The 10,228-nt window shown below is 62.0% G+C and overlaps 1 protein-coding gene across 1 annotated transcript; it reads right to left on the bottom strand.

Annotated features, from left to right (window-relative positions):
- Nucleotides 1–7,171: 7,171 nt before the first annotated feature.
- On the bottom strand, nt 7,172–9,796 carry LOC132594428 (paraneoplastic antigen Ma6E-like). Its single transcript, XM_060291835.1, has 3 exons — nt 9,247–9,796; nt 8,866–9,102; nt 7,172–8,661 (listed from the first exon to the last, which is right to left on the bottom strand). The coding sequence occupies exons 1-3, from the start codon at nt 9,794–9,796 to the stop codon at nt 7,172–7,174; spliced, it is 2,277 nt and encodes a 758-aa protein (XP_060147818.1).
- Between the last annotated feature and the right edge of the window lie 432 nt (nt 9,797–10,228).

Genomic DNA, 10,228 nt, shown 5'->3' with positions numbered 1-10,228 from the left:
CTCCATCTGTAAAATGGGCCTCCTAACAGTACAAGGCAAAAGCATTGGTGAGGGTTTCCCCATGATGTGACCTGCTTGTAAAAAGCCTGTGCAAATGAAGTGGTCAGTGGCTGTAGCTCTTGTTACTGAGTGTGTAAGAAGGATGCGCCCTCCCCCATGTTGTGAGGATTCCCGACCAGTGCACGTCTTGGGATCCCCGCGTACGTGGATTAGCGCAGTTTTTCTTTTCTCGTGAACATTTGTTGTCAGAATGCTTGGGCTCGCCTTCCTCGTCTTCTCGCTTGTCCCCGTTCAAGATGAGGCGGTTGATCTGAGGTGTCGCCTCCATTGGAACACGGGTGTTTGCAGCTTTAGGTCCCAAGTGCCTCTTTGGCCGCGTGCCATAAGTCCTGGGGCCTTTGGTATGTGTTTTCTTCATTTCAAAGTATTTTCTAGTTTCCCTTGTGATGTCTTGTACGTTCCCTGGGCTATTGTTATGGACTGAACTGCGTCCCCCCAAAATTTGCATGTTGAAGCCCCAATCCCCTAGAACCTCAGAATGTCACTGTGACTGGAGTTAGTGGTTCTTAGGTTGAAATGAGGCCATTAGGATGAGGTCTAATCCAAGATGGCTGGTGCCCTTGAGGGAAGAGCGGATCAGCACACGCAAGGAGAGAAGGCAGGAGCTGGGGGTGCGTGCACAGAGGGTGACCACGTGAGGGGCGGTAAGAGCACGGCCACCTGCAACCAAGGAGACCGGCCGCAGTACAAGCCACTCCTGCTGGACCCTCCCTCTCGGCCTCCTGGTCGGAACCACCGTGAGAATCTGTGTCTGCTGTTTCAGCCCCTCATCCTGTGCTGTGGGATTTGGCATCGTCCCAGACTAATGCGGTTATTTGAGGACGCACGGCTCAATTTCCCTCTCTTTGCAGATTTCCCACATTTCCTTCTGTTATTGAGGTCTAATTTCACTCTATTTTGGCCAGAGGACATACTTTGTATGATTTCAGCCCTTTTGTTTGTATCCCCTTAAGTTTACTGAGGGATGCTGTGTGGCCTGACGCGTGGAGTACCCTGGAGAACGTTCTAGGTACGCTTGACGAGCACGTGTCTACTCTGTTCTTGGGGCTAATAGTCTACACATGTCATGAGACCTAGTCTTTGTACAGTGCTGTTCAAATCTGTGATTCCCTTACTGCGGTGCTGTCTGGTCGCTGTACCCATAATGAAAGCAGGCTGTGTTAGTCTGCTTAGAGCTGCCATAGCAAAGTCCCACAGAGGAGGTGGCTAAAACTACAGAAATGTACTGGGTGCCAGTCCTGGTGGCTAGAAGTCCAACCTCAACTGGCTGGAAAGTGCAGTCTCAGGTGAGGGAAGGCGTCTCTTCCTGGCTCGCAGACAGCTGGTTTTCTCTTGGTCCCTCACTTGGCTGCTTCTCTGAACAGGTTGGGGGGGGTAGGGAGGGAGGGAGAGCGAGAGAGAACGAGGGAGGGAGGGAGGGAAAGGGGGAGAGACAAAGGGAGGGAAGGAGGGAGGGTAGGAGAGAGGTGGAGGGAGGGAGAGAGTGAAAGGGAGAGAGAGGGAGGGAGGGAGGGAGAGAGAGAGGGAGGGAGGGAGAGAGAGAGAGAGAGAGAGCAAGAGAGAAAGAGGGAGGGAGGGAGGGAAAGGGGGAGAGACAAAGGGAGGGAAAGAGGGAGGGAGGAGGGAGAGAGGTGGAGGGAGGGAGAGAGTGAAAGGGAGAGAGAGGGAGGGAGGGAGAGAGAGAGAAAGAGGGAGGGAGGGAGAGAAAGGGGCAGAGACAAAGGGAGGAAAGGAGGGAGGGAGGGAGAGAGAGGGATGGACAGGACCATAGAAGGGGAGGAGGGAGAAAGAGAGAGAGAAAGAGGGAGGGAGGGAGAGAGGGGGAGGGAGGGAGAGAGTGAAAGGGAGAGAGGGAGGGAGGGAGAGAGAGAAAGGGAGGGGGGCGAGGGAGGGAAAGAGAGAGGGGGAGAAAGGTAGGGGGAGAGAGAGAGAGGGAGGGAGGGTGGGAGGGTGGAAGAGAGGCTGAGGGAGGGAGAGAGGGAGGGAGATCTTTGGTGTCTCTTCCTCTTTTCCAAAGGACACCGCTCTTGTCAGACTGGGGTTCCACCCTTGTGACCTCATTTAACCTTACTGACTTCCCCAAGGGTGCTATCTCCAAATATATGCACCTTGGGATTAGCACTGCAACAGGTGGACTTAATGGTTGGGGTGGGAGCTGGGGGATCCATTTGAATCCATCACAGGGGGGACCGAAGTCTCCCACTTCTACTGTAGACCGGTTTCTTCCGTCCCCTCTGTCCATTTTTGCATCGTTCACTTGGGGCGCTGCTGTTGGGCTGCTCAAGAGACCCCCCTGACGTGCACTAGCTGTTGCATTGTGACAGACGGGAGCGGCAGATGGGACCACCCCTCACCCGGGCAGACCCGGGGCTCCTCTGGCTGCTGGTGCTTGGATCATTCCTGGTACCTTGGGTCTACTTCCCCTCCTCCCCCAACCCACCTTTTTTTTTCTTTTCTGTGTTTCTGGCCACCCCACAAGGCTTGGGGGATCTTAGATCCCCGACCAGGGATTGAACCCGGGCCACCGCAGTGAAAGCATAGAGTCCTAACCCCTGGAACTCCAGGCAATTCCCGCTCCCCGCCCCCTCCTTAGCAGTGTTTGGGAGGGGATGTCGCCCTATCGCTGTGACAGCCACAGAGTCCTGGCCAGGTCCCCCGGCCCATCCCCCACACGTGGAGGCAGCAACTGTGAGCTGGGGGTGCGCCCTGGCCTTCAGTGCTCTGTACACATCACTGGGCGCTGACCACAAGGACTCGCGGTATAAGCGCGACACCCCAGCGCCCAGAGGGTGGTGGAGCATGGCGCCCTTGAAGTGTTTAGCTCGAAAGGCAAGGAAAAGAGAACCAGGAAAATGTCTCCAGACGCAGGACCCACAGTGAAAAGCAAACCTCAATCCTGCTGTCCAGACACCAGAGAGCACCCCCAAACTGAACACCCGCAGGCCCCTGCCAGGGACCGTCACCTCCACACCTGTGCGTCTCAGGACAGTAAGGGCTCTTTTCAGGCCTCTGACCAGGGGAGGCCTGAGCTCTTCTCATCTGTCAAATCGAGACTCTGCTGGACACGGTGTCCCCGCAACCATGAACCCGTGGATGCCAGGCCCTTCCTTGTGCTTGTCCAGCCCTTCAAGGGTCTTTCTAGTGAGTGGAGGCACGTCATCTGAGGGGCTTCACTGGCTACCTGCTAGGTGCCCGCACTGGGCCGGGGGTGGGCTGTCACCTGTCATCGTTTCCTGCTGAGGGGACTCAACTGCTCAGCCACGCCCAGGACGGAGGCGCCAAACACGTGTTGGGTGGAACATCGCTCTCATGTCCCCGTGCTCTTTACTGCCCTGCAAGGTTCTGGCCGCGTTACCACCTCCGTGTGTCTGCAGGGTCTGCCTGGTCAGGGTCCTCTGTGGGCCTGCCTGGAGGGGTCGGGTATTCCAGGAAAGAGCGGGAGCCCACGCAGCAGCAGCAAAGGGGCTCAGGGGCCGACGGATCAAGGTCAGGGAGGCGGCAGGCCTGGCGGCCACCTCGGGCATCCAGGGTGCGCAAGAGGCAGCAGCGCGGCCCCCGGGAGCTGCGCGGGGTGGGGAAGGCTGAGGACTTGGGGGGGTGCGGCGGCCAGGCCCGGCACGGGCCAGGGAGGACTCATCTGGGCGGGAGGCCAGGCGCAGCAGAGCCAGGGGACCTCGGCTGGCTGGGCCACCCCTGCCAGGACAGGGACTAGAGGGACCAGAACCTGCACGTTGGGATCTGGCGCGGGGGGCTCCGCTGCTGTCCAAGGAGGGGCCGGAGCGACAGAGTCAGTCCCGGCCAGGGCGGAGGCATGGTCGAGTTGCGGGTAGCTCGGGGTCCCCTGGATGTGCTCAGGAGACGGTGGGAGGCCGTCCTGCGGCTCCGCGGTGCTGGGCGCCGGGAGGTGCCCCGGGGCTGCCGGCTCGCCGTCCACCTGCCCCGATGCTGGTTTAGTGTGCACTCTCGGCTTCATCCTCACCAGGAGGTGCGGGCAGTCTCTCTGAAACAGGGGACTGTGGTAGAAGTGTAACTGAGGTCGCGGTTGAGAGAGAAAAGGAAACCCCGAGTCACAAAAGAGTTGCTCGCAAGCAGCAGCCGCCTGGCTGGGCCCCTGGGCGCCCTCCCCCAGCCGACCCAGGGCCTCTTTGGAGAAAGCGGGACCCGGTCCCAGCAGGACGCTGTGCCCCAGCTTTGACATCCCCGAGACTCGCTCACTCACCATCACCTTTCGCCCTTGGAAAATGACTGAAAATGGCCCCTTAGGACGAGTACAAGGCCCACGAAAGGGGACTTGGCGTTTGCAGGTACGAGACTGCAACAAGGTTCGGTAGCTTTCTGAGGAAGTGTCCGAATCGCTCCCTGGCCAGCACCTCCAGGGGCCAGACCGGGGACGCTGACTGCTTCCCAGGAAAGGACCTGCGCCCCCACTCAAGTGATGCTCTGGAGCTATGGGAGTCAAGGGGGCACACAGACCTCCCCCCTCCCCCCGGCGGGCCACTGTCCCCGAGCAGGAGGACGGGAAGGGCCAGCGTTGCAGCAGTGTCCTCTTGTCCCCCGCTGTGACTGCGTGTCAGGCACGAGCGGCACTGCCCACGTGTCAGGAGTACAGGATGACGCCTTGCCCGCGTGTGCTGTGAAATGATCACCACAGGGGGTCCAGTTCACACGCATCACCTCACACAGACACACCAAAGGGAAAAGGAGGAAGGAGAGAAGTGACGTCCTTGTGCTGAGAACGCTTCGGGTCCCCCCATAACAACGTCCCAACACAGCGCGTGGCACTGCCAGCTCCGGCCGTCACGCCGGTGCCCAAGTACCACCTTTAAAGGAAGCTCTCCCGACACGCCTGCCGCCGTCCCAGGCGGCCCCGGGGTTGGCACCCGCCCCCCACCCCCGGGCCCAGCGGCTCAGCCCCTGGAGAGGGCTCCTCCCCCGCCGTCCCCCGCCCTCCTTACCTCGCTCAGGACGTGGGCGGGCCGCTCCTTCGTGGACAGGTTGGTCACGCAGAGGGACGTGTGCATGTCCTGGTACACTTTGCTGAATCCATAGCGGTTAAGCTGGCGGATGAAGCTCTCCACACGTTCTGTCTTGAACACCTTGTCTAGGCCGCCCCTGTCCAAAACCTCCTTTTGAAACAGCGGCCTGTTGACGCCTATGCAAGTCCCGTCTTCATTCCACCCAATGGATGCAAAGCGACTGCTGTGGACGTTCGTCCACAACTTCCTGGGAAAGGGGTGGAAGAGCAGGCTGCCTTCCCACACGGCCTCGCAGGCGGTGCGAGGCCTTTTCAACAAAGGCTCTTCCGTCAAATCCTGGAAAGCGGCTTCTCCAGGCAGCAGCCTGAGGTCGGGGTGCCCCGCGGGCACGGGCTGGTCCAGGGCGAGGGACTGGGGGGTGCAGCTCCCTGAGCCGAGGGCCGGAGCCGCTGTGTCGGGAGGAAGAGGCGCCTCGCCGAAGCCGGGCGCCCTGCCCGCGGCGGGGCCCTTCTCGTCCGCAGCCATGCGGAGCGCGGCGTGCCCCTCCGCCACGTAAACGGGACAGTGCAGCGCTGCCGGCAGCACCCTGGGCTCACACTCCCGCTCAGCCCCTCACAGAAGTGCTCCGGTTGCTCGGGGGTGACAGCACAGCCCAGCCAGGAAGTGACATCATAAAGGGCAGGCCCGTCAGCATGTCAGCCTCCTGCTTCACGCCCGTCATCGCAGGGGGCACGAAGACACTCGTGCACGGGTGCAGAGCCACAGGCCGAGCGCTCGTGCAAACCGGCCACGGCCTTCTGGTCCCGGAGCCCCCGGGCCAGGCAGACGTGCATGGACCCACGTGTGACCCACGAGGTCAGAAGTCCTCCTGTGTGTCCCCTGGCCTTCCGGGCCGTGCACAGCACCCATGATTTCAAGCACGAGCATCGCCCGAGACGCGGCCCACGGTCAAGGGCGCTAAAACATTACAATTCACCTATGAACTGGAAGAAAAACCCTCATGATGTCTGGGTCTGCAAAGTGCCTACCTTACCCTCTCCCTGGAGAGGTGTCCCATGGGTGCTGAGCAGGAATCGGACTCTGGACCCCCGCCCTCACCCGCAGCAGCCCTTTCCCTCCATTACCCACAGCAGAGGCCAGACTCAGATGAAACGTTCAGGGAAATTTATTAAAGAGAAACATTGACTGAAACCATTGAACACAGGGCATAACAACACACAGAGGAACTTCTAACGGCCACCGGAGCTCACGGGTCCCGGCCCCACCCAGGGTCCTCAAAAAGGTGCCTCCGCTACACCCCACCCGGCGGCCCTCCATCTCCCCACAGTCTCCCTTCCTGAGGGCCCCGCGGGTGGCCTCTCGCCAGGAAGATGGGCGCCGGCCATGCCCGCTCCCCCCAGGGCAGACCCTCCATTTCTGGCCCACATGCCCGGGGCCTGGCCCTGCCCTACGGCGGGCACAGGACAGTCCCACAGCAGGGCGCACGCCACCGAGCCGGGGACGTGGAGTCCCGAGGAACAACGGGGTGGCCCAGCAGAACACAAGCCCTGGGGGGCCTCCCGCAGACCTCCTGCAGCCCCGGTCAAGGTCTTCCTTCCGAAGGTCGCAGGTGGGATCCCAGGTCCTGGGGTGGGCGCTGGCTGTGACCTCGTCCATCCCGTCCTTCCCGCCGGCTCCTGGGACTGGGCTCGGGGTCTCCACGCCGCGCAGGGCTTGGGGGAACTGCTCAGAGGAGAACACATGCACATTTCCACAACAACAGGCAGCGCTGGGCCTGAATCTATGCCCAGAAAGCACACGTTGAGCTCACGACACTGGCCCACAGAGACCAGAGCCTTGGCTGGCACGTGGCGCACCTCAGGGCTCTGCGGGGGCACAATGGCTAGGGTGTGTGTGTTGGTGGGAGGGGAGCGGGGGCTGGGGGGTTCCTTGACACCTGGGTCCCTCTGGGGCCTACAGGGACACATTTGGGCTTGCCAGTACAGGGAGCAACCTGCCCCAGGGGATGATGAATAGGGGTCCCCTCTCAGGAGGGAGGCCCAGGCACCTGGAGTGGCCCCTAATATGGGGCCAGTAGGCTGCCAGGCCTGGCCTCCCCCTGCCTCCAAGCGTGGGGGCCCTGGGGCCTGCTGAGCCTACTGGCCCGAGGTGGACCCCGGGGGGCTCATCTCTGCAGCCCCGTCCTCATTTCCCGGCTCTTCTGGGATGGGCTTGAGCCCCTCCTCGGCCTCCTGGCCTCCTGCCTGGGCGAGGCCCTCTGGCTCCCAGCCAGGACCTCCTGGGGCCACCGGGGAAGCACTGCCCATCCGGCCAGGCATGGGGACCCCGGGGGCATCTGAGGGTCCTGCCTGACCTAGGCCCGCAGGGGCGGCAGCACTTCCATCTTCCTGAGTGGCCGTGGACGCCTTGCTGGTCTCCCCAGGGCCAGGGGCTGCCCTGGCGGCACCATGGTCTTCAGGGGCTGCCCTGGTGGCACCATGGTCTTCAGGGGCCGCCTCGCCAGCCTGGGCAGTGCCGGCAACTGCCGCACTGGCCTCCTCACGTGCCGGGTGGTCCTCGGCGCGCCCTTCCTTGGAACGGGCGGCCTGGGCGGTGCTATCTTCACCGGCCGGGGAGGCCTTGATGCCATGTGCAGTGGTGCCTGCGGTGATGGCCTCATGGGCCGGGGCGGCCTGGGCGGCTGCTGCCAGGACTCCAACGTCCACACGGGCCTCTTCCTGCCCTGGGAAGTGCTCCCTGCTAGCCGGGTCGGCGTCCCAGGCCTCGGTCTTCTGGATGAGCCGCAGCATCTCCGCAAAGCCGGGAGGCCTCCTCATCAGCCGCCTCCTCCTCAGCGTGTCCCGGAGCGTGTCGTTCAGCCGGGCCCGCATCAGCACCTGCCGGGCGCGCGCCTGGTCCGCCATGGCCGGGTGGATGGCCCCCTTCTCCAGGGCCGACTGCAGCAGGCCTTCCAGGCGCATCACGTACGCAGAGAGAGTCTCCTGGGGTCGCTGGGCACAGGTCACGAACTTCAGCCGAGCACTCCCCCGGGGGTCCTTGTTCCCAAACACCTGCACCAGCGCGGCCAGGCAGTCCTGGGCAGCCAGCTCGGGATCTTCCGCCAGGAGGCCGCGCAGGAGGTCCAGCGCGGGGCCGCGCAAGCTCTCCACCAGCCTCCTCCTCCTCTCCCTCTCAGACACGTGGCGCCACAGGTGCAGCGTGTGGCTGGCCTGCTCCAGCCAGCTCTCAGAGGACCCTTCCCCGTGGCCCGGCTCTTCCATCCCAGAGAAGGTTCCCAGCTCCTGGTAGCCCATGCTGTCCAGCACGGGCTGCGAGGCCTGCCTCCACTGCTGGGTCCCGGGCCCTGCCTCACCCATGGCGCCTGCCGCTGTCACAACTGCTTCCTCAGGCGCAGCCGTTGCCCCGCCCGTGGGTCCTGCCATACTCAGAAGTCCTGCCACGCCTGCAACATTTCTGTAACCTGCAGCTCCTTCCTCATCTGACTCAGCTCCTGCTTGACCTTCAGCTCCTGCTTGACCCTCAGCTCCTGCTTCACCCTCAGCTCCTTCCGCACCTGCAGCTCCCTCCTCACCTGCAGCTCCCTCCTCACCTTCAGCTCCCTCCTCACCTTCAGCTCCCTCCTCACCTGCAGCTCCTTCCTCATCTGACTCAGCTCCTGCTTCACCTTCATCTCCTGCTTCACCTGCAGCTCCTTCCTCACCTGCAGCTCCTGCCTCACCTGCAGCTCCTGCCTCACCTGAGGTTCCGTCGTCACCTGCAGCTCCTTCCTCATCTGACTCAGCTCCTGCTTCACCTTCAGCTCCTGCTTGACCCTCAGCTCCTGCTTCACCCTCAGTTCCTTCCGCACTTGCAGCTCCTTCCTCATCTGACTCAGCTCCTGCTTCACCTTCATCTCCTGCTTCACCTGCAGCTCCTTCCTCGCCTGCAGCTCCCGCCTCATCTGAGGCTCCCTCCTCACCTGCGGCTCCTGCCTCACCTGAGGCTCCCTCCTCACCTGCAGCTCCCTCCTCACCTTCAGCTCCCTCCTCGCCTGCAGCTCCCTTCTCACCTGCAGCTCCCTCCTCACCTTCATCTCCCTCCTCACCTGCAGCTCCCTTCTCACCTGCACCTCCCTCCTCACCTGCAGCTCCCTCCTCACCTTCAGCTCCCTCCTCACCTGAAGCTCCCGCCTCACCTTCAGCTCCCTCCTCACCTTCAGCTCCCTCCTCACCTGCAGCTCCCGCCTCACCTTCAGCTCCCTCCTCACCTGCAGCTCCCTCCTCCCCTTCAGCTCCCTCCTCACCTAAGGCTTCCTCCTCACCTGTGTCTCCCTCCATACCTGCGACTCCCGCCTCCCCTGCAGCTTCCTCCTCCCCTGCAGTTCCTGAGTGACCTGCAGTTCCTGCCTCACCCGCCCTGCCAACCACTGCTTGTCCCTGGGGCTGCGCAGGGCAATTGGGTCTATCCTGTGAATCAGCATCAGGGGCCTGGGGCAGGCAGACCACAGTCCAGGGCCCTCCCTTGCCTGGTATTTGGCGGGGGAGCAAGCTTCGATTTAAACACTCAGCAAACTCGACCAGGGCAACACTCGACCCCAGCTCCTTTCTGTAGACCTTGCCCAGCACTCGGTACCTGCCCAGGGAACGCAGGGCAGCCTGCACAACCTCCTGGAATTCCTGGTCTTTGCAGTCATCTGGGATTCCCAGGATGAGCAGAGATCGCTGAGCATTCACGCCCATCGACCTGCACCAGTCCCGCAATACCGCCAGAGCCATCGCCATCTTCGAGGACCTGAGGGTGGGGGGAAGCGATCAAACAGGTGTGCACAGGCTGTTGAAGTGTGGGAATCGGCCTGTGGGTGCAAAGAGGAGAGAATCATGTTTGTGCCACACAGCCCACCCTAGTGCCCCTCACAGCAGCAGCCTGGAGCACCTCCCTGCCCTGTTTGGTTTGTTTGACTTTAGGAAACTTTTTTTATAAATTACATTTATTTACAAGATAGAAGGCTAGGGACTTCCCTGGTGGCTCAGTGGTTAAGAATCCACCTGCCAGTGCAGGGGACACAGGTTCGATCCCCGGTCCGGGAAGATCCCACAAGCCGCGGAGCAACTAACCCCACGCGCCACAACCACTGACCCCAGCGCTCTAGAGCCCACGAGCCACAACTACTGAGTCCACGTGACACAACTACTGAAGCCCACATGCCTGGAGCC

This window comes from Globicephala melas, chromosome X (assembly GCF_963455315.2).
Source record: "Globicephala melas chromosome X, mGloMel1.2, whole genome shotgun sequence".
Taxonomy (NCBI): Eukaryota; Metazoa; Chordata; class Mammalia; order Artiodactyla; family Delphinidae; genus Globicephala; species Globicephala melas.
Note: the sequence above shows the minus strand (reverse complement) of the source record. Positions and strands in the feature narration are given on the sequence as shown.

Coding starts and splice junctions, on each gene's coding strand:
- LOC132594428 (XM_060291835.1), bottom strand. CDS start 9,796: ATGGCGATGGCTCTGGCGGTATTGCGGGACTGGTGCAGGTCGATGGGC. Junction 9,103..9,246: donor AGGTGAGGCGGGAGCTGCAG/GTGAGGAGGGAG, acceptor AGGGAGATGAAG/GTGAGGAGGGAGCTGCAGGT. Junction 8,662..8,865: donor AAGTGCGGAAGGAACTGAGG/GTGAAGCAGGAG, acceptor AAGGAGCTGCAG/GTGAGGAGGGAGCTGAAGGT.